At 34.2% G+C, this 24896-nt stretch overlaps 1 protein-coding gene and 1 pseudogene across 1 annotated transcript; both read left to right on the top strand.

Annotated features, from left to right (window-relative positions):
* Window positions 1-15009: 15009 nt before the first annotated feature.
* On the top strand, window positions 15010-17973 carry LOC145087315 (putative serine protease EDA2). The gene is made up of 12 exons (XM_079025253.1): window positions 15010-15403; window positions 15540-15665; window positions 15783-15938; window positions 16020-16202; window positions 16304-16420; window positions 16497-16550; window positions 16627-16698; window positions 16797-17005; window positions 17088-17182; window positions 17269-17343; window positions 17434-17517; window positions 17622-17973. The coding sequence occupies exons 1-12, from the start codon at window positions 15218-15220 to the stop codon at window positions 17738-17740; spliced, it is 1476 nt and encodes a 491-aa protein (XP_078881379.1). The 5' UTR covers window positions 15010-15217; the 3' UTR covers window positions 17741-17973.
* A 4505-nt stretch (window positions 17974-22478) lies between these two features.
* On the top strand, window positions 22479-24001 carry LOC145089765 (putative serine protease EDA2; annotated as a pseudogene).
* The last annotated feature ends 895 nt before the right edge of the window (window positions 24002-24896 follow it).

Consider the following 24896-nt stretch of genomic DNA (forward strand, 5'->3'; position numbering starts at 1 on the left):
GGGTTTTCGGTTGTAAACCCTTCCTTATATACCCTGTCAGTTTTAAGCTGTTATCCACACAGTGTAAGGCACAGTCCAAATGCCAAAAAAAATTCAAAAATAAAACCTTTTGAGAATTAAAAAATAAAATTAAAATTAACTAAAAAATAAAATAAAAACAATAAAAATAAATAAATAAATAAATAATAAAAATAATTTATAAAATTTTAAATTTTGACAATTATAAAAATAAATTAAAATAAAATAAATAAAAATAAAAATAAAATAAAAGAAGACTAAACTTATTTCAACAAATACTAAATATAATTTTGTGACACAGGGATCAAAGTTGTTAGACAACCTTAATCCACTTGTCGGTACCTTTACCTTCATGTCTATGTCTAGTCGATCGCCGGTATTGTGATCCACTTAAACACGAAAAATTTTGATAAATTTGGACAAGCTGATAAAGACAAGACATTTTCGATCCTATATTCTTAGATAAATTTCCTAGAGACCATTTAGCTGACAACGACCAGGGATATTATAGTCCACCTAAATTGAGCAGCGAGATCTACAGACAATCTGTAAATGTTCAATTTTAATTGTACTAGAACATGTTTCCCACTTCCTGATATGCTCCAATAATCAAGGACTTCCAGAATACTCCTTACATCGGGTGAGCAGACAATTATTAAGAAAGAAGATAGATTTACAATGCATATGCTATACACCTAGGTCGGATCTCTTCCAATCACGCAGAGGGTGAAACATACGACTAACTGAAGTTTTAGAGGGATTGAGAAGAAGAATGATGCATATACTGTGTATCGGGTCGGATTGAAAGTCACGCAAAGGAGACAATATATGGCTAACAAATAGAAAGAATTGCATAGAGAGAAGATGCAGAGTGATAAAGTTGCATATGTTACAGACCAGGTCGGATCTCTCGATCACACAGAGGAGGTATCATATGAATAACAGACAGAAAGAAATAAAATAATCTTCTAATTTATCGGAATTCCCCAGTCACCCCATCAATACCGGAATTAAGGACAGAATCCACACATCGAGGAAAAGTTAATCCATAGTTCTAGATACGAGTTCTTTTAATGTGACTACTAGATTCTCATGTATATCTCCCTGCTAAACCTATCCGAGCGTCATATTGTCAGGCTAAACGGATTCAGCTAGGTCAAGATTTGTCAAGTCTTTGAATTTCTTAAGTTCAACTCTGCCTAGTCAATTCCATTTAAAATCTTTCGTGCCTACCAACGCATCGAATCACAGAGCGTAGATGATTCAGTTTTGGTACGTTACGCAAATGTAGATTGTGTGTTATCACTTGATAATATCATTTCCCAACACATCACCTACAAGCAAAGCTGTTAGCAACATATTTTTGATTTTTTGTTTTTTTTTTAATGTTGTTGGAGTTTTTTAAAATTTTCAATTTTTGTTTGATTTTTGTTTATTTCTCCCCCTAAATTTGTGCATGGGTGAGAATGAAATCACTAAAATGCGCAAATTTAAACTAACCTAACCTAAAAAAAATAATCCTCAAAACGAATCATTTTCAAAAAATCCCACAAGCACATCGAATCGAGCTTTGTTAAAAGACTTGGTGAACAGATCCACCACATTATTAGTAGTGGGAACCTGTTCCAGCCAGATGAGTGAACGTTCATAACAATCTCTGATAAAATGAATTTTGATTTCAATGTGCTTGGTTTTGGAATGTTGGACAGGATTTTTAGCAATTTGAATTGCAGCCTCATTATCACAGTAAATGGGGGTTTCTAGATAATTCAAACTGTAATCCAACAGTTGATGTTGGATCCAGATAACTTGAGAGCAACAAGCAGATGCAGCAACATATTTCGCTTCTGTTGTTGAGGTTGAGACGGTATGTTGTTTCTTACACTACCATGACACCAGCCTATCTCCAAGGAATTGACACCCTCTAGATGTAGATTTCCTATCAAGCTCACAGCCTCCATAATTACTTTCAGCAAAAGCATATAAATCAAATTCGGAATTTTCGGGTACCAAAGACCCAATTTTGGGCTGCCTTTGATATACCGAAAAATTCTTTTGACAGCAATAAGATGTGAAAATTTAGGATTAGCCTGATAACGTGCGCATTGACAAACTGCAAACATGATGTCTGGACGGCTTGCAGTAAGATACATCAACGATCTGATCATCAATCTGTAGCGTGTCTGATCTACGGATTCGCCATCAGTATCTGGGGTCAGCAGGGGTCTTTCAGCCACCGGCGTCGATGCAGGTTTTGCGTCTTGAAACCCGAACTTCTCAAGAATATCCTCCACATACTTAGCTTAATGGAGCATGATTCCGGTTGAATTTTGTTTGACCTGAAGCCCCAAAAACATGGTCATCTCACCCAATGAACTCATCTCAAACCTCTTTTTCATAACTCCTTCAAAATCTTTGCATAGTTGTGGACTAGTAGACCCAAAGATAATGTCGTCAATGTATATTTGGACTAGAACCTGATCATTACCAACATACTTGATGAATAAAGTTTGATCGATAGTGCTACGAGAGTATCCATGCTCGAGCAAGTGCTTTGTAAGAGTCGCATACTATGCTCGAGGAGCTTGATGTAACCGATACAACGCCTTGTCCAACTTGTAGACATAATTAGGAAACTCCGAGTTAACGAACCCAGGGGGCTGATCAACGTAGATTTCTTCCTTCACCTTGTCATACAAGAAGGTTGTCTTGACGTCCATTTGGTAAACCATGAAGTTCATGTAGGAAGCATATGCAAGAAAGATACGAATAGCCTCCAAGCGAGCCACAGGAGCATAAACCTCAGTATATCAAGACCCTCGACTTGTCGAAACCCGCGAACCACCAATCTTGCTTTATTGCGCACTATGACGCCAGAATCATCCAGCTTGTTTCGATAGACCCAACGTGTGTCCAGAGACTTTTTGCCCTTTGGTAACTCAACCAATTTCCAAACCCCGAGCTTTTCGAATTGATTTAGCTCTTCATGCATAACATCTACCCAGTTGGGCTCATTTAAAGCCATTTCAACATTCTTAGGCTCTATTTGAGAGATAAAGAAAGAATAGAGACATGTATTGACATCTCCACTCTGAATTCTGGTTCTAACTCCATCACCCAGCTGGCCAATGATGTTTTCAATCGGATGATCGCGTTAAATTCTTGAAGGTATCTCTTGGTTGATACCATTAAGTGAAACGGGAAGATTGTGAATGTTGAAACCTCCATAATTTGTTGAATGTTCCACATCAAACGAATCTGCTACAAACTCATTAGCAATTTCTTCAGGAAAGAGTAGTTCCATAAAAGTTGGAGTGATAGCGGAAGCATATCTAGACATGAACTCTTTCAACAGGGGTAAGAGGTGTAGTATCAGCATCTGGAGTATCAATTTGAACTGGAGACTCTGGACTACCAATTGAAACAGATGACTCCCCCTCAGGTGAAGTAGATGACTCCCCCTCAGGTGGAGCAGATGACTCCCCCTTAGATGGCGATGAAGATACCATTGGAGGTCTGTAAACAACTTCTTATTCTTCTTCTTTAGAAACAATATTTGAACCAGATGAAGACCCAGATGAACCATCTGAAGACACATTAATGGACTTGAAGAGCGATGTGTAATCAAATAACCAATCAGGGCCCACACGAGCATTCGTTTCATTTTCCTCCAACCAGCGCACGTCGAAGGATTCTACAATCTGCTTCGTCTTCTTATTGTAAACCCTATACGTGGTGCGTGCAGCATATCCTATGAAATAACAATCATCGGCTTTAGCATTGAACTTCGGGTTGGACTCCAGGTGAAGAAGGGTGCAAGGGCAGCTAAATAAACGGAAATAACTGACTGAAGGCTTATGACTATATAGAATCTCATACGATGTCTTCATCTGAGATTTGTTGATTAAGACGTGATTCTGAACATAGAAAGCAGTATTAATCGCCTCAGCCCAAAAGAAAACAGGTAACTTGGAGTCACATAGCATCGTCCTTGCAGCATCTTTTAATGTTCTATTTCTCCTCTCAGCAACACCATTTTGTTGAGGCGTGTGGGCAGAGCTGTATTGACGCATAATTCCCTTTTCTACACAAAAATGATCAAGAATGGCATTCTTGAATTCTGTTCCATTATCAGTACAAAGCGCCCCCGGTTATTGGTTTGGTTCTCAATCATCACGATGAACTTATTTATCTGATCAGCAACCCCAGCTTTGTTGGATAGGAAGAAGACCCACGTAAAACGAGAGAAATCATTGATCACAACCAGACAGTATGAACTTCTGTTGATGCTTAGGACGTTGACCGGACCAAATAAGTACATATGCAATAACTGGAGCACCTGACTGATTGAGTTAACCTGTTTTGGCAGGTGTGGTTTTCTATGATGTTTTCCCTGGGCAGATGACACACACTTCTCAAAAGTTATAAAGTCTCTAACAAGTAAGCCTCGGACCATCTCATTCTTTGCAAGATGATTTAGGTTCTTAGCGTTAGCATGACCGAGTCTTCGGTGCCACAACATTGCATTCTGTTCTGAGACCTTCGAAAAAGGCAAGTGACTTGTTCAGGAATGTTGCTATTCATATCAATAATATACAGATTTCCATCCCGCTTTAATTTGACAAGAATCCACTCTTCTGGGATGACAATGCCTGGCTTGAGAATCATGCACTCTTTGTCGGTGAAATGGGTAGTATATCCTTTCTCACAAATTTGGGAAACACTCAACAAGCTGTGTTTTAACTCGGGAGAAAAGTTGACATTTTCAAAGCTTAGCACTCCATTTGTAACGGTTCCTCTCTGAGTGATCTTGCCACCTTCTCTGCCCGCAAAGGAAACATATCCCCCATTAAAGGATTGAATGTTGCTCAATTGGGATATGTCTCCTGTCATATGCCGGGAGCAACCGCTGTCAACATACCAAGGTCTGACGACATTCCTCTACAACTGTCCCTGTAAAATGAGCGGGATCATCTAGATTTGGGAACCCAGGTCATCACTATCCTAGGTTGGCCCTTCTCTTTCTCTGATTTATCTTTCAAGATCTTCAAGTTTGAGTCATCACTTTTAACCTTTTCAGAGGATGATGATGATTGATTGGAAGTTAACTTAGGCATCCAATGATATTTAGGTTTCCTAACAGTCAAAGATGGTTTTGAAATATGTTTCTTATCAGTTTGCATTGGGCATCTGAATTTTCTACCAGAAGTGGTTGAAGATCCAAAACTACTCTTTGTCGAGACCGATCTTGGTGGAGCCTTGTTCAGTTTTGGCAAATTTTTTGGGACTTTGTTATGAAAAACCCTTTTATTCTTTTGAAAACTGCCCTTTTTCTACTTCGATCATCCTTCCAATCATCATCCCGAGAACGAGTTCTTGAGGAATTTCTAGTTAAAGGCCTTCCTCTAGATTCGTTCTCTCCTCTTGGTGACATATAATGTACAAAAATTCTATTTTGACAATTCCTAGCTATATGACTACCAGTACCACAATTAAAACAAATTTGTTTGTTATTATTAAAACTTGTACTGCCTTTCTCAGATTTATTTTCTTTACTGACACCCTTACTTTTCCCACAAGAACATGAACATGAAGCAGGTTATGAGATAAGTGAGGGTGTATCAGATGGTGTGACTTGTGGAAGAGGTGAGTTTTCATTAGGATCATCACAAACATCAGGATTATCAAATAACTCATCAAACACTTCAAAAAAAAACTTAATTCAGTATCAGCAGGTGAAGGAGTATAACAAAAAAAACATTGTCATTTTTAACATCAGAAACAATAAACTCTTTATTTGGAACAAAAATATCAGGTTCAGACTCAGTTTTGTTATCAGAAACATATCCTTCAACTTCGTGCTTTGACTGATCTAAGGATTGATATGCAGGGGAAGTAGAAATGTTAGTACTTTCAACATTAATAAATCCTCCGGAAACAAAACCAGATGGCTTGCCATAAACCATGAATGGTTTGTTGGCAATTTCCTCTTTAGTCAAAGGGTGTTAATGATACGTATGATTAAAAGGAGGAGGTAGATTATCGTATCCTAAACCCTTTTGTTGGTTTCGTTTGAACTGCAGGCAATGGTCAATCATGTTGTTAACTACCTCGCTCGACACATCAAAAATTTTAAAATCAAAATTTGCAGATTCAAATTTGCTTTTTAATGTGTCAAGCTCAGTAAATAACTCAGCATTTTGTCTCTTGATATAGTCATAATTTTCACATTTGTTACTGTAGTCTTCCTGAAGTCTCCTAAAGTCCTTGATTTTTGTTTCTAACTGGGCCTTTAGGGGTTTTTGTCCTTTTCTAAGTTGATAGCCCTCATATTTAAGGCCCTCTACTTCTCTACGTAATGGTTCTATTTCGTCACGAAGAATTTTAACATAATCACTACATGCTTGAGAACAAGAAGGTAAACTTACCTCACTATTCTTGGGTTCGGAAGTAGTAAATACCATCAATGCAAACTGCAGCTCCATCATCTTTTCTTCAGGATTAGCTGCAACACTCTCCATGGGAGCATCATCATTGATTTGGACTAGGTGAGCATTTTCAGGCTTCAAAATATTCAGAGACTGAATCTGGTCATCCCAGTCAAATGACTGAGCAACCAAAGCAGACTCACATTCACCGAAGCACCTCCACGATTGTTTCCCACTGCAACCAACGTCTAGTCATTATTCAACCTTCGATCTGGTTTCGGGCATTCACGAGCAAAATGGTCTGGCTCGTGACAGTTTAAACATCACAGCTTCCCTTTGTTGAACCCTACCTTTTTATCAGCATTCATCCCTTAGTTATTCTTCCCTGTCTTTTTAGCAAACTGCTTCGCCCTGGACACTGTCATAGCAATTTGCCACGTAATATCCATCTCTTCTACATCTTCTGGATGAATTTGATCCAGATCAGCAAATGACAACTGATGTGGAAGCTCGCCAACTACAAAAGCACTATAGCAGTTAACAAGTCCTGTGGCGAGAGCAAGATTGTCATCACTTTCCTTTGTATTTGAGGAAGAGGCTACAACTGGCACATTGGAGGAGGGAACAACTTGTGGAGTGACAAGCGACTGGCCTTGAGAATGAGGCATGGATGACGCAACACTGAAAGCTTGAATCTGAGGTTGTTGAACAGTAAATGCTTGACCTGAGGAGGAAATAATTGATGAAAGATCATTGTTAGAGGAAATTCCAAGATTTGCAGTCACATACGAATTCACATGGTTAATCTTTCGCTGCTTATCATCAATATAACAAGCTTTGATGATTGCCATTGTTTCAGCAAGAGTGAGACGATTCAGATCCTTGGTCTTCTTAATAACAGCTACATTCATGTCCCATGACTTTGGAAGAGCATTCAGTAGCTTTTTATTTACCTCTGACTTGGTCAAGAAGATCCCAGATATGTTCATCTTAGTAATGAGAGTTGTGAATCGTTGCAGCTGTGCCTCCAGGGTTTCTCCGGGAATGTAGTTAAACATGTTGAATTTCTGTCTCAACATATCCTGGCGGCTTTCCTTCATGTCTTCATTTCCTTCATATACCTCAATCAAGGCTTCCCACAAAGCTTTAGCTGAAGTATACTCTCTGAAACCTTGCGTTATATCAGGAGATAAAGCCATGGTCAAAGTGGTCAAATCCCTTTCATGTTCCTCAACTTTCTCAAAATCCTCATCTGTATAGTTCTCAACTGCTTTGTCAATTAGTTGTCCTGCAACAGTGGTGGTAATTTGGACAGGACCCTTGATGATGTTTCTCCAAACTTTGAAGTCTTTCATTTTAATATACTTTTCAATTCGGTATTTCCATTCAAGAAAACCATCTACAGACAGCAGTCTTGGAATACGTGTAGTTGTGTCCATGACAAAATCCAATTCATGATGATGTGTTTGACTTTGAAAATCCATTTATTATTATTTTAAAGCTTAAAGTTAAAATCAGAAAAATGTCAAAATTTGAGTTTCCGGTCAGGTAGTTTACGGCCGTAAACTGAGTTTACGGTCGGGTGTTTACGGTTAATGAAGACCATTGATAGTGGTTTATGAATATGATTTGTTTACGGTCCAAGAACACAGTGTATGGTCCTTGAATGTTCTTGAGTTTACGGCTGTAAATAGGGTTTACGGCCGTAATCTCTTGGCAGTAAACTCCCAGAAATTTCAGTAAACGCAGATTTAGAGCAGATTTGATCCCCTTAGCAACGCAAGCACCAAACCCAATCTTGAACAGTGAAGGATATGAGTTTAAACGGTCGAAAACTCGATTGAATGATGCTTTGACACTGGTTTTGCTCTGATACCAATTGTAAGGTCCTGAAAACGGATCTTACCAGTGATCAAACAATCAAAAAGAATAAGAATTGAGTAGAAGTAGAATATAAACAAGCTTTCACATGCTTTATAATAGTAAAACGTCGGGTACAACTTGTTTACAGTAACCGTGCACTCTCTAGGATCAACAACCAATAATGACCTACACAACCTCTATTTATAGGGGACTTGGGCCGAAAACTGGGTTTACGGTCGTAAACTCACTACAAGGCCATAAACACCTACTAAACCACAATATAGACTCAAAAGAACTATTACAATTGAAAGCCTAGACCAAACCACTAATTGTACCCTTCATACGCTAAGCGTACAGCTTGCATGGCTTGTACGTTACGCGTACAGGCTTGAAAGCCCGACGTACTAACCTGTTAAGCCGTAAATTCCAAAAAGGCTTAATCCCTTAAGACCTTAAGCTTCAAACACAGATCTGAGTCCAATAAAGTGTCTTATCTCATAAAGTCGATTACTTGGTGGCATGCAAACAACCAAATGGATCCAAACTTGAAATATGGCAACCAACTTCCATAGAAATGACTAAAACGCATGCATGGCCATAATAAGACCTTCAGGATGGTAACTTTTCTGTCCTTGGGACTTATATAGCACTAAGTGTGGCAACCCTAAGTCTAGAAACGGATTTGGACCATAAAATCCATTATTAGGACCAAAAAGGTCCAAACACCATTACCATAGATTTAATCATACATGAGGCAAGTTGTGAGCTTTTACCTCAAATGAGTACTAAATGATGATGATATCTCAGATCCTTGAACATAAGTTACACAAGTTCTTTATCACCAACTTCTTTCTCCTTCCAAGCTCCAAACCACCAAAATGGGCTTCAAAAGATCAAAAATCACACAAGGATGAGGAATGTTAGGGTTTCTGAGGTTGAGAGGCTGGTAAGGAGGCTAGGATTTGGGATATAATGATGTATTTATATGACTTAAACCCTAAAAATTAGGGTTTTGGGTCAGCTCGCGTACGCTACGCGTACCCCTTGGTACGTTGCGCATACGCATATCAACCCCCCGCATCCAATGCTGCCACTACGCCCCGCTTACACCCAAAGTGCATCCTCGTTCGGTCCAATCACTAACGGCCTAACTCAAATAGTCAAACATTACTTTCATAATCCAATAATTAATTACAAATATTAAATAATTTAGCATTACCTCGAACCACGGATGTTACAACAGTGCCCACATCTATACTTGTAACACCCGTTTTCCATAAAAGACCAGTTGGTAACCTAAAGGAGACAAAAGTATGGTTTTTGAGGAAAACCATATGTCATGACGTGGTGCATGGAATGCTACGACATGGAATGGTTGTGTTGTATGCATGTTCTGATGGACGCCACGACATGGCCAGAAGTGTGTCATGATGTGGTGGTTGTAGCAGCCCAATCCCATGATTTTTAGGGTTTCTCCCATATTTAATCATCTTAATTCAAGGATTAGGTCTTCTCCATCTCTTCATTTTGGAACCCTAGCCTCCATGCTTGATTGAGAGCTTGTTTGCTTGATTGTAGAGCTTGTTCTTAGATTTTGGTAAAGCTTAAGGAAGGAGAAAGTTTTTATTGGTGCAAGGAAGAAAGGATCTCGATTGGATCCATTACCCTTTTATGATTTTTGAGTTATTGAAGATATAAAGCTCATACCTTGAGCTTTGTTCTTCTTATTTAAATTTTGAGTTCATTTCGGATGATTTTGGTCCCTTCCATGGATGTTCTTGGAGTTTGAGGAACTCTAGTGTTTCTTGTGGATCCCAAATGGTCATTAGTTTTTTTAGAATGAGAAAAGAGACATGTTTGGGTCTATCTTGTGTTCTTCAGCAAGCTTTGGACATATTAACGACTTAATGGACGTAGGGTTGTAGATCTTGCTTTGGGGTGAGGTTCTAATGGATAAAGTTGGAAACTTTATCCATTAAGTAATTGATAAAGACTAGATCTGAAGTGTTGAGCTTAGATCTATAAGTATTAAGCTCTTAATAAAGAATTATAGAATCTGCCAGTAACCACGGTGTGTCCAAAGAATGACCATGATGTGGTGGAGTCCAGCTTCGTGATTGTTTTGATCAGACATGCCCACGACGTGGCCAAGGAGGGTCTACGACATGGCGAGGTCCTGCATGTCGTCTATTTGTCATGACACGCCCACGACGTAGCCAAGAGGTCTCCATGTCGTGGTGGTTGTTGAATTGGTTGACCGTTGACTTTTGTAGATCGTTGACCATTGGATTTTAGCTCGTTTAACTTAGGGTTAAACTTGGCAGATTTAGGTTGTTAATTGAGGATTTATCTCTTTTGGTTTCAGTCGGTTTGCGAAATTAGGCAGTGCAAGGTGTGAGAGTACAAGTATGCTAGTTAACTAGGATAAATCTTTGTTATACATGTGTAGTTTAGAACACTTGATGTCTTGGTATGCTAGACTAGTAGGGTCTTGCCTATTGATCGTATGCTACTTTTAGGAGTTATGCTAGTTATCAGGATTATGCATGGTTGACCAGCAAAAGACTTAATTGTGTCTACTTGATCTCTAACTTCATATGACTTCATGTATTGTATGTAAGACTAGGATTTGGCCCCTCACACTTGTAGGGGTGTTATAAGATTAGATTTGGTATGTAGCATTCACTTGGGATAAAGTAGGCTCGTTGGTTGAAACAGACCGGAAGTGAGTATTAGGTTGTGGAGGACTACAACATTTACATGATAGGTTTGGGAACGCATGGTTGTTATGTATTTCATATGCATGTTAATAGGAGATTTGGCAGGTCGGCTCTAGAGCCGAGAACTTTGTGTAGATATATTATATATGATGGAATATGTGGTATACAAGGGAACTCATAAAAGCTTTATGCTTATAGTTGTGGATAAAAGGTTTTGCAGGTTGTTTGTGAGAAGAGCTTGGCGAAACTGTAAACACGCATCGAACATATTTGTTTCCACGGTTTTGTGATTTAACTCTGATAATGTTCGGTTTTAACAAACGAATGTTACTTAATGAATTCTAAGATAAAGATTTTAATTGGTTAATTTATTTTGAAAATGAAAATTTTTCTTTGTAATTTTTCGGGACGTTATAGTATTGCAGGTTTTTTTTCTCGATTTAAATAATCATTAATTCATTATTAGCTTTTCTCATTTATGCTTTCTTGGTTTCCTTTTTTCATTTTATTTTCTATAATGACCTCAAATTTGAATGGTATGCATAATATCAGTACTTTTGCGCTTCCTTGATATCCATGGTATGATGGAGCAACCATTCTAATATATGGCAGATATGATCATAGGGCGAAACCTAGATAGCATGTTTATTTTCTGTAAGACCTTACTTCACTACATCATATTTACATTTTCTTGATATAAATTTTTAAACGGAGACTTTTAATCTTTTGTCTATTGTTACATGCTTTTATCGGGACAAATGTTGTGATTTTTTGGGTTGCATATAATGATTGGGACTGGTAGGATACTGCTTTATATAGTTATTATAGCAACATTGTACTTTTCCTTTATTTCTTATTAAGCAATGTACTTTGAAAGACCACCAAATTATATCATTGTACTTCCGGTTTTTTCTTATAGAATATTAGACTTTGAAAATTCAACTCACTTATTGTTAAGTACACTATTGTAGAATAAATAAAAATAAAATGTTTAATAAAAATGTGTCATACAATGTTGTAATATGAAAGACTGAAAGTAGGCTGATATAACGAACATTTAATAATTGAAAGTATATTGCTATTTGGAAATAGATCTAGATTACATGCCTAATTTTTGGTGTTGGATTTCGATCCAGGTCTAATTTTCATTTCGTATATGATTTTCTTCTTAGATCTATAGTCACTTTCTATAGAAACCATCACAACAGAGTATTCATGTGTGATTAATTATTGTTTATTCATATTTAATGTTTGTTGATATTTTTTTGGTTTGCTTAATAGAATGTTACTCTTAGTTAAAGATAAAATAGATTGTTATTTCCTATGATTTTAGCAATTTATATATCATTAAGAAAAATCTTGAACCCATGCAAAACATGGGCACATGGGCCCTTTTCTAATTTATATTAATGTTATATGAATAATTTGTCGACGTGCCAAACAATTTTGCGGTCACTATATTTATATAATTTTTTTAGTGTACGTTGTTTGTTAGCTTTTCGCAATTATTAAAATACATAATTATGGGCGAAGTGGATTGGTTGAACTTGTAGCAAGTAGGATAAAGACATGCATGGTTAGAGTGTCTAATTCAATATTCAATAATAATAATAACAACAACTATAATTGATAATCATGTCCACCTTCATGTAATTCTATTTCGTTTAAATACTTTATTATTCTAAGAGAAATTGATCCAAAATTTAATGTTAGAATTAAACACTTGGAAATTATAATCGTAAATCGAAAATATTAATTTCAATTTAGATTGTTGTCCGTTTGCCTATCAATATGTATTAAACTATTATAATTAATATGTATTGATATAGTGTGCATTCAGACATGGACGGAGCATATATAGGACCAACGGGCGGCTGTGGCCCTCTCTATATATTTTTTTTTATATATAGTCCATAAGTATTAATAAGGTTACATATTATGTTCAAAACTATAAAATTTGACTATGGCCTCCCTGTTCTTCAATTTTTATACGTATTCTATTTTCGGCCCCCAAATCATAACTTCAAGCTCCGTCACTACATTCAGATTGGTATTTTTTTAACGACTGGATAAATTATTTAAACTAACAAAATGTTTAAATAAACAAATAAAAAAATTATACAAAACATTCTCCACGTGCCATGTTTTTTTTTTACAATTTTTTGCATTTTATGAATTATGATGATATATTGGTTTGATTGTGATTTCTCACCAAATCCTTTCAACCAAGGCATTCAATATATCTCTAATTGAAGAAAAAAAATGTATTATTTTTCATATTTGAAACATGAGCAACGTTTATCATAATTTTTCTTTATAAAAGATATTCAAATTTATTTTATTTTAACAGTACAATTTTGAGTTTGTATACAATCTAATGGCTTATTTGATTATCTACTGAATTTCTAGAATACATTTTAATAGTTTTAAAAAACTAGCAAAATTAAAGGTTACAAATAAAAAGTTTATAAATCAGGAATAACATCAAATAAAAACTTAAGTAGTTAATTGTATATATTTTTTGTACACCAACTCTTTGAGAAAAATATCTCAAAGTTAGTTGGGATAAATTTCTTACGATTTGTTAAGCTAGCTAATTTACACACAGAAATTCATTTACGACCCTTCCATTTACATCTTATTCACAAAAAAGTTTTCACTTACACCGTTTTTATGTATGTAATTTATTGTATACCATTATTTGATTAAGGTACAGAGAATGGATTGGACTGTAATTCTTGAAGAAAAAATTAAATAAGAATAAAATAAATTGAAATTATTAATACTTTCTACGGAGTTATAAATGTTAAAATAATAATAATAATAATAATAATAATAATAATAATAATAATAATAAATAAGATCAAAGGTGAAATTAGAAAACCATAGTGTCTAGAGTAATCATTAGTGAAATTATCGGTGGTCATAGTCACATACATATCTAATAATCCTATGTAAATCTTTGAAATCTATATGAAGTTAAACTAAAAGGTTATCATATTGCATGAAAAGCTATCTTAGTTGATAAAAAAATATATAATTTGATAAAACTAGCCTGAGGAATATATAATAACATAAAAATGACAGGTAAAATTATACTTTATTTTTAAACCAAATTAACCAAACACGAATCTAAAATTTGAGCCCTATATATTCGGAATTAGAAAACAACACGAATCTAAAATTTGAGCCCTATATATTCGGAATTAGAAAACAACTTTTATTCCAAGATTTGGTTATGATTTATGCTTAGAAATTATTTCAAAAAGAATGAGGTAAATCGGTAGAAAAACGAGCTAAATATCGATGGCAGGCAAAATTGGGCCATTGTTGCCTACTGAACCCGGGCTTGGTATGATGGGAGTTTTGGGCTGAAATACATTTAGAATTTCTGTTTTTGGTACGATTTGTATTATTTATCTTTTAAAACAACTTTTTTTTGATATTTTAATGGGTATTTTCAACATTATTTTAGTTATTAAATTTACGAAATTACGAAATTACGAAATTAAGATCGTGATCCATCAGCCATCATTTTATCCCAAGCAAGCAACATGATTCTTTTATGTACGAATAGAATCATATATGGTTGGGTTCCTAGGAAGCAGCTATGTAATTTTACTTTAACCTTTTCAAATATTTTTCTATTAAAATTACAATATCATTACTAACGTTTTAGTAATTACAACTATTACATCTTTTTTTTGCATTTAAACTAGATAAACAAATCGTCAAGTTAATTTCTTACGTATTCCTGTCTGTTAACATAAAATCTCACATACCTTATTTAATAAAATTTAATCCCAACCTTTTACAAGAGTACTAATATCAAACAACCCTTACCAATTGGGCTGAGTTATAAGGCCCAGTAATTCGAAGTCTTTAATCATTGGGACAGAATAGGCCATACCTAAGTGATTGGGCCGGGTTTATTTATACGGGTCGAGTTGTAGAAACCGCGATACAACTAGATTCTCCACCAGCAATGGAAGATCGCCTTTGACGTCACAAGGGAAGACAATAAATTCACTCTGATCTACATACATAGTAGAAGTAGAGCTTAATCACACATCAACAAGATTACGTGACAAAAAAACATCAAATTCATCGTTTTTTGGAGCAGCAGTTTGTGAAAAGAGATCGATTTTTCGATTGAGGATTGCAGATTTGACGAAAGGAGAAAAAAAAATGAGGGCGTTGGTAGATTCACTTGGGCTTTTGTTCATGATTTCGATTTTCAGTGCTTGTAACGGGCTATCTACTCCTCGAATCATTGAACGCATGCACATCAGCAGTAGTGGTAGCAGCAACAGCAGTTATTTGACAAAGGATGAGCTCTGGTTCAATCAGACGCTCGATCATTTTTCCCCTTACGTATACATTCTCTCCCCCTTTAATCTTTATGTCATTTACCATTAATTTTATGAAGATTTGACATCTAATGTTGTGAAATTGTTCATGAATTCCCAATCGGTATGTATGATGAGTCATTGTGTTTTGGCATTTACAGGATCATCGTAAGTTTGGGCAGCGGTATTACGAGTACTTGAACGAATTCAAGCTTCCCCATGGTCCAATCTTCTTAAAAATATGTGGTGAAGCTGCATGTAACGGGATATCAAATGACTATATGAGCGTACATTACCAAAATCTTCATACATGATCATATATCGATAGCCTTTATTCATGAATTTTATGTTTATATGTAAAAGCAATTGTCCCTGATGGATCATAATCTTCTAATTCCATACAGATTTTGGCAAAGAAGTTTGGAGCTGCTTTAGTTACACTTGAGCATCGATACTACGGAAAGAGTTCTCCATTCAAATCTCTAACAACCAAAAACCTAAAATTTCTTTCATCTAAGCAGGCACTATTTGACTTAGCTGCTTTCCGTCAATTCTATCAGGTTTATAGATGAATTTATTTGGAATAATTCAAATATTTGTACTTTTAGTTTCATAACATATTACTCTCCATGATCTTGTAGGAATCATTAAACTCAAAACTCAACAGAACAAATATTGAAAATCCATGGTTTGTGTTTGGTGTTTCTTATGCTGGAGCTCTTAGTGCATGGTTTCGTTTGAAGTTCCCTCATCTCACATGTGGGAGTCTTGCAAGCTCTGCTGTAGTTAATGCTGTTTACAATTTCACTGAATTCGATCAACAGGTGAGGTGATGAAAAGTGAAAATAGAAAGAAAAAAAAAAAAAAAACATTTATCTTTATTTTAAGGGACGTTTTTGGTCACAAATCTTTTCTGTCATGACAGGTTGCTGAGTCAGCAGGACCTGAATGTAAAGCTGTATTACAGGAAGTTACTCAACTTGTTGAAGAAAAGCTTGCATCAAATAGTAACGCATTGAAGACCACATTTGGTGCTACTCAGGTAATATATATGAAGTGATTGACTATTTGACTTTATGAATCTGTCATGTTTGACTACTATAATATCCTTTTTTCAGCTAAAAATAGATGGTGACTTCTTGTATTTTCTAGCGGATGCTGCAGCCATAGCTGTAAGTTTTTTCACATATATGTTTATATAAATTTTTTCCATAGTGTACATGATTCATGATATATGAATCTTTGTAGTTTCAATATGGGAATCCTGATAAACTTTGCACACCAATGACTAAAGCTAAAAAGGCGAGAGAAGATCTAGTGGTAATTCCAATTTCCAATTTCCAAGTTTCTTGTTCTTGAATTCTTTTTCTTAATACAATCTTTAAACTAAAAAAAAAAAAGTAACAATCTTTATGCAGAATGCATATGCAAAATACGTGAAGGAATATTATGTAGGAAGTTTTGGAGCTGAAGTTGAATCATATAACCAAGAAAATCTTAAAAAGACAAACCCAAGTATGTATGAATCTGGTGATCGATTATGGTGGTTTCAAGTTTGTAGTGAAGTTGCATATTTCCAGGTGGCACCTTCAAATGATAGCATCCGTTCTTCAAAGATTGACATAAGGCATGTACATATCAACATTATGACACATTTTAATCAATAATATAAAATCCAGGTTTCATAATTCTATTATTTTAATTAACAGGTATCATTTGGATCTATGTAAAAATGTATTTGGAGAAGGTGTGTATCCGCTTGTTAATGCTACAAATCTTTACTATGGGGGCAAAAACATTGCTGGTATGAACTATGAACATTACTATTTACATGTGAATTTCAGGGTTAATTTCTTTTTGATGAATTTTGTTGAAATATGTAAAATGTAGGATCAAAAATAGTTTTTACAAATGGGTCACAAGATCCATGGAGACGTGCATCAAAGCAAGTGTCATCTGAAAGCAGTAAGCCTCCAACCCTAATATTTTATTTTTTCTTTGGATTTTTTGTTTCTATCACTTAATTTGTGTTTTTTTTAATAATTTTATTTGTAGTGCCATCATATATAATTAGTTGTCATAACTGTGGTCATGGAAGTGATTTAAGAGGATGCCCACAGTCTCCTTCGCCTCCTGAAGGTTTGTAAATTGGATATATATTTTTCATGTGTGCGTAATATTAATTATTAATTATTAATTATTATATAACAATTTGTGACTGAATAATGAAATTATAATTTCAGGAAGCTCAAAGGGGTGTAGTTCACCGGATGTGGTTGACAAAGTAAGACATGAGATTGTAGAACAGATAGACTTATGGTTGGCTGAGTGTCGTGATTTTGGTAAGTGTTCAAGCCAATAAGTCTTCAGAAGAACATGTGGATAGTTGCTTCATTCATGATCTTAATTATATGTTTTTAGTGAGATTGAGAGATGATGATGCAAATAAGACATGCAATGTATCAAAACCTTTGTTGCATGTAAATTGCAAACATTTTTGATACTCATTACCTTGTATTCTTTTGTGAATATTGATGTTTGTTCTTCTAGGATTAAGCTGTTAGCTAGTAAAATGAATGTCATGTTTTATGACCACGTGTTTGGTTATCATAAAAACATGTGAGAGTAGAATGTGATAACTTGAGATTCCCACTTTGGTTTTAATCATTTAATCATAACAAACATTGAACCAAGATCATATGGTTATTTAACAATTTATTTTTTTGTGTGAAAGATACTATTGTTTAAGTATTATACATCTAAGTGATCAAAACAATTCAAGCTTAAACACATATAATGTGTTTATGCCCCCATGAAGGAAAGAAAGATCTTTAAGAGATTTTACTACTCAAATTTACTCCTGTTATCTTTTGATGCGTGGTGACGAGGTTGAGGTGAAAATAGGGATGATTGTTAAGCAATCATTTAAGGAATCATCCTATGTATATCCATCCTTGTAAGAGATTAGATTACTCAAATTTTAATAATCATACATGTTTTGTTTTGTATGTAGCTTTAATAATTAAAAAAGGTATTACGGTACTTTCTCATAAAACTATCGACAGTGTTTATGTCATAATTGCATTACTTTACATGTTATATAAGATTAATTAAAATTGTGATATAAATATATAAATACAATGCATATTTGATCGACAAAATGGATCATAGTGCCTTTTTTTCCTTTCTACATATAGCCTATGATATGCTTAAGCCGACCGGATCGATGTAGAACATATGAATATTCATGTACTAACCCTTCTTGTGAACCTTCTTGCTTCACAGAGAGGGGCAGGGAAGGCTAGGTTAGGCCGTAAGATGGTTATCGGCTCACATATACTTTCATTCATGAAATTAGAATTTAAATGTTGCTATATCTACGAAACAATTCAAAAAACGGTCTCGTAGTTCATTAATCTACCCAAACAAATAACTAACTTAGACATTAAGTTAAAGAAGCTCGCAAATCACAATTGTATTGCATTTTAGCAAATCACAATTGTATTGTATTTTAAGTGAATAGGGGTAAAAAAAAGTTGAGGGGGTAAAAAAACTTGAGTTGCCAAGTGATAAAAAAAACATGACATTATAATTTTCAAATATCAGTTAATAAAGACATTGCTCTTTGTATTTCTAGTTTTGCGCGAACCATACAAAAGCACAACATGATTCTTGTCGTACATTGTGCAGAAAAACACTCGTTTTGGCATGATGTATTCTTTTGTGAATATTGTTTTTTGTACTTGTAGTTTTGCGAATGAGATGTCTAGGAAAGATAGTTAACCCTAATGATTGTTGTTAGGGGTGTAAGTGAGTCGAGCTACTCGCGAGCTACTCGGGATCGACTCGTTAAAAGCTCGACTCGAGATCGAATTAAACGAGCCCGAGCCGAGCTCGAGCCCAAATATGAGGCTCGTTTATTAAACGAGCTCGAGCCGAGCTTCAGCTAGTGAGCTCGCGAGCCTAAATGAGCCTAAACGATCCTATATATATATATATATATATATATATATATATATATATATGTGTGTGTGTGTGTGTGTGTGTGTGAGAGAGAGAGAGAGAGAGAGAGTGTGTGTGTGTGTGTGTGTATATATATATATATAGGCTCGTTTAAGCTCATTTAGGCTCGCGAGCTCACTAAATTGTTCACGAGCCGAACTCGAGCTTCATTTTAAGGCTCGAATCGAGTTCGAGCTCGAGCTCGAGCTTCTTCAAAATTAAACGAGCCGAGCTCGAGCTTGGTTAGGCTCGGGCTCGGCTCGGCTCGTTTACACCCCTAATTGTTGTTGAGGATGCTATCTTCAAGCAACAATAGACATTAAAACATCTATAATGCATTGAACTCTATAGAATTTTAATGAATTGATGGACAATCATTCTAATTTTCGTACAATTCTATCATTTTCTTCTACAATACATTGAAGTCTACAATTCCAATAAAACATTAAAAAATCATTTATTATAAAACCTAATTTATGAATGTTCTTTATGAACTAAAAAGTTTTATTTTTCTTACTTAAAAGTTTAATGACTTTTGAACTTCATATCCATTGAACTTCAAGGTGGGCATCCCACTATGGGTGAGTTTAATCCATTGACAACAAAATAGGCATTTCACCTCATTCAACCATTTCATTAAACTATGCATTATGGATGATGTGAGGGGAACAACCCTCATGGTTCTTGAAAAGCAAGCAAGCATCCTATATATATGAGCTAAACATATCATTTCTAAATATACAAGCCAACAAGTGTCATCCACAATGTTATGAATGTAATCATATATGTTAACATAGAATTTTGACCGTAAATCTTGTCATAGTTAACTAGATTATAAGAAAATCAATAATAAGAGTAATCAGAACAATCCATCCAAAATTGTTATCGAAAGCTCGCGTCTATGTTTCCAGATTATTATGAGATTATTTGGGTCCTTTGCGGCTTTTTTGCAGCACATAAAATATTGGTATGACTTTCTGAGCATCGGATTTGAGTTTGACATAAGTATCACATCATATTTTTGCATCACATTCTTTTAACACCTTTTGTCATTTAACCAAGTCGTAACGATCTCAAACCTATTACACATGGTTGGATGACAAGAGTTTGACAATGTGATCAGTTCAAGGATCCCCTACTTGGACCAAAGGTTGAGACTAAGAACTCCCAAATCCCAATAATATATTGATTTAACGATTTTTCATACGAATAAGTGAGAATATAAATACAAAGATGAAATAAAAGTTATAAACAAACTCATACAAAATACATGAAAACTAAGAATATGAAATGAGAAAACCAAATTATGAAAGTTGTCGACAAAAAATTACAAAAAACTACAACATAAAAGAGCATTTATTCAGGTGTATTGAAACCAAGACAACTCGCCCTCCCTTTAGATACAACATATATGGGAAATGGTCAAAAAGCCAAAAATGGCCTCAAACGACTACAAGAAGAGATGAGCATTTGACCTGAAAAAACGGATCGTACATGAAAACAACTTGAATCGGAATCGGGGTATTCGGTTCGGTTCTCAGTTCTCAATTTCCCACTAATTGGTTCTCGGTTATTGGTCCGGTTTGGGCTGGGTCCAAAATCGGTCCCTAAAAAGCATACTTACTTGTAGAATCGAATCGGAACCGAGGTATTCGGTCCGGTTCTTCGGTTCCCGATCCTAGTCCGGACTGATGATCATCCCTAGCTGATCCTAAATAGGTATATTTCCATAGGTTAAGTTGTGAAAGCTTTCGATATCACTAGTTTTCGACAAACGATAGAAGACTGACCACAAGTTAGCAACACCACAAAATGATAAAACACATCAAATTCGTTGCTTCTCATCCCAACAATTTGTGATATGAGATGGTAAAATCTACTCTAATAAATAAAGGTTTTTTTTGTCACTTGTCACACTCTTATTTAGTTTGTCAAATGTCATTTTGTGGTTATTTTGAATTATTTTTTTCCACATGTTATTTTATAAGTTTTCTATTTTTTTTAATTTCACATAATATTTTAATGTAATAATTGCAATAAATATAATAATAAATGGAGATCAATGTCATTAATGAACTTACCTTTTAATTTGAAAATTCTTAAAATTAAAATTCATTAGTTTTTTTGTTTATTTATTTAAATTATTTTTTTTAATTTAAAAGATAAAATACATTTTCATTATAATAATTTATTATTTTTCTTATTTTCTTATAAATTCAAAGTTCTTAAATATTTAGACATATATATATATATATATATATATATATATATATATATATATATATATATATATATATATATATATATATATATCCCTATTCTAATAAAAGAATAGTTTTAATCTCCTTTTGACATTTGTCATCATATTAAGTCATCTAATTAATGCATATTTTATTCTTCTTATGTCATGTGTCATCCTATTAGATTTCATAATTAATGCATGTCACTTGTCAACTTATTAATCTCAATTTTAAATTTTAAATTTTAAATTTCTACTCTAATTACATTAAACATCAGAATAAAAATTAAAATAAAATTAATACAAATTATAAGGTGATATAATTTTACATATTTATTTAAATTAACGATTATAATTCTATATAACTAAAAAATATCATTTAATTAATAATTTATTTAAAATAATTGATTAATAATTTTGATTTCTTACTATTAAAGTTTCATTAATTTTGTAACCGTGGTTTCCACGGGTTATAAACTAGTATATATATATATATATATATATATATATATATATATATATATATATATATATATATTAAGTTAACTCATATAATACATAGGTCTTACGACTAGTTTTGAATAATATGTCTTCATGAGTTTTTATTTAAAAAATAAAAGAAATACAAAGTAATAACATGAACTTTATTTTTTAAAAAAAAACAAAATGCAAGAAAATGGAATAAAAATAGAGTTAAAATCTATTCGCCAAAAATCAAAATGTTTGGGAAGGAAACGAAAGGAAACAAATAGAGCAGAGGATTCCCCTCAAGAAAAATGGAAAGAAAGGAAATAGTTGTTCTCTTCCTTACCTCCCCTAATTTTTAAACTGATTGCAGACTTGACAAAGGAGGAAAAAAATGAGGGTGTCGGTGATTTTTGTTAAATTCCTGTTCATGATCTTGATATTCAATGCTTGTAATGGGTTATCTACTCGAATCATTGAACGCATTCACAGCAACAGCAACAGCAGCAACAAGAAAAATTATTTAACTACAGACGAGCTCTGGTTCAATCAGACGCTCGATGAGTCAGCAGGGCCTGAATGTAAAGCTGTATTACAAGAAGTTACTCAACTTGTTGAACAAAAACTTGCATCAAATAGTAACGCATTGAAGACCACGTTTGGTGCTACTCAGCTAATAGATATGGAGACAGTGTTTGACTTTATGAACTGTCATGTTTGACTACTAAATTATCCTTTTTCAGCTGAAAATAGATGGTGATTTTATGTGTTTTCTAGCAGAGGCTGCATCCATAGCTGTAAGTTTTTTTTACACATGCATGTATTTAAATGTGACATGAGATTTGAATATTTATAGTTTCAATATGGGAATCCAGATAAACTTTGCACCCCAATGACTGAAGCTAAGAAGGCTGGAGAGGATCTAGTTCTAATTGACTTACAAATCTCTTTGAAAATCTTCTTCTCAAACTTTTTTTATTATACAATATTAAAAACAAAGAATCAATCTTTATGCAGAAAGCGTATGCAAAATACGTGAAGGAATATTATATAGGAAGTTATGGAGCAGATGTTGAATCGTATAACCAAGAAAATTTGAAAAAGACAAACCCAAGTGTGTATGAATTTGGTGATCGATTATGGTGGTTTCAAGTTTGTAGTGAAGTTGCATATTTCCAGGTGGCACCTTCAAATGATAGCATCCGTTCTTCAAAGATTGACATAAGGAATGTACATATCAACATATGACACATTTTAATCATTAATATAAAATCCAAGTTTCATGATTCTATTATTTTAATTAACAGGTATCATTTGGATCTATGTAAAATGTATTTGGAGAAGGTGTGTATCCGACAAATCTTTACTATGGGTGCAAAAACGTTGTTGGTATGAGTATGAAGTATGAACATTACTATTTACATGTAAATTTCAGGATTAATTTATTTTTGGTGAATTCTCATGAAATATGTAGTATCAAAAATAATTTTTACAAATGGGTCACAAGATCTGTGGCGACGTGCATCAAAGCAAGTGTCATCTGAAAGCAGTAAGTCTCTAACCCTAATATAGTTTTTTTTTTCTTTGGATTTTTGTTTCTGTGACTTAATTTGTGTGTTTTTATTTGTAGTGCCATCAATCCATCATATATAATTAGTTGTCATAATTGTGGTCATGGAAGTGATTTAAGAGGATGCCCACAGTTTCCTTCATCCCCTGAAGGTTGTTAGTATATCTAATTTTTCAACTTCATATCTCCCTTTTGTTTGTAACATTATAAATCGTAAACTATACATTGCAGGGAGCTCGAAGAGCTGCAGTTCACCTGATGCGGTTGAGAAAGTAAGACATGAGATGATACAACAGATAGATTTATGGCTGGCTGAGTGCCATGCAATTGGTAAGTCTTCAATCTAACCAGTGTCATGTGTCTTTATAATTATAGTATATATGTATAAATGATGTTGAATATTTTCTAGTTCATGATCTTATCTGTTTTTGATGAGATAGTATGCAATGCTATGCATCATGATGATGCAGATAAGGCGTTGGCGTGTAAATTGCAACATCGTTGTAATAAATTTTGTCACCCTTCTTATTTCCTTTTGCCTGCTTCATTAAATTCAAACATCACATATTTAAGGGTTCGGTTATTTGAGGGAGATCATATTTCCGAGTTCATTTTTTGTTTGATTTAATACTATGTGCTAGGGTTAAAATTTGATGCATGTTTTTTTTCTTCTTGTTATCATCGAGGGTTAAAATCTGGTCTGGTTCTTTGGATATTGTGTTTTGGGTTTGATTTGGCCTAAATGATGCAGATTTGTTGGGCTTAATAAAATGTAGATTTGTTCGGCTTAAAAAAACATGGGTTTCCTTTTATTTAGCTTAAAAAACGCATATTGATCTAAGGAATGGGTGGGGTGGGCCTCAGCCCTATTGGAATTAGTTGCTTTTAAGGTTGTTTCAAAAAAAAGAGAAGGAAAATCAGTTACGAAGATTAACCAAATTTTAATGTCGTTGGAATTAATTACTATTTCGACTATTTTTGCTGGATATTCATAGTTAAAACATTTTGGGTTCCGGGAACAAGTGCATATTTGAAATACCTGATAAAAATGTTGTTGTTACACACACACACACAAAAAAAAAAAAAAAAAAAAAAAAAAAAAAAAAAAAAAAAAAACATGGAAATGTACATGATTAGAAAATGGAGTTTGATCACAATATAGTTAGAAAAGTGGTAGAATCGTAGAAAGAAGATAAAGTGAGCACATGTGTTGTTTGGACATGAAAGTTGTTGTCATCACGA

The sequence above is a fragment of the Lactuca serriola genome, chromosome 2, assembly GCF_051521515.1.
Source record: "Lactuca serriola cultivar US96UC23 chromosome 2, Lser_US96UC23_V15, whole genome shotgun sequence".
Taxonomy (NCBI): Eukaryota; Viridiplantae; Streptophyta; class Magnoliopsida; order Asterales; family Asteraceae; genus Lactuca; species Lactuca serriola.

Bases quoted from the DNA above. Each gene is read 5' to 3' on its own strand.
- LOC145087315 (XM_079025253.1), top strand. From the start codon at position 15,218: ATGAGGGCGTTGGTAGATTCACTTGGGCTTTTGTTCATGATTTCGATT. The intron at 15,939-16,019 runs GTTTATAGATGA...ATGATCTTGTAG, and splicing joins CTTTCCGTCAATTCTATCAG to GAATCATTAAACTCAAAACT. The intron at 17,518-17,621 runs GTTTGTAAATTG...TTATAATTTCAG, and splicing joins GTCTCCTTCGCCTCCTGAAG to GAAGCTCAAAGGGGTGTAGT.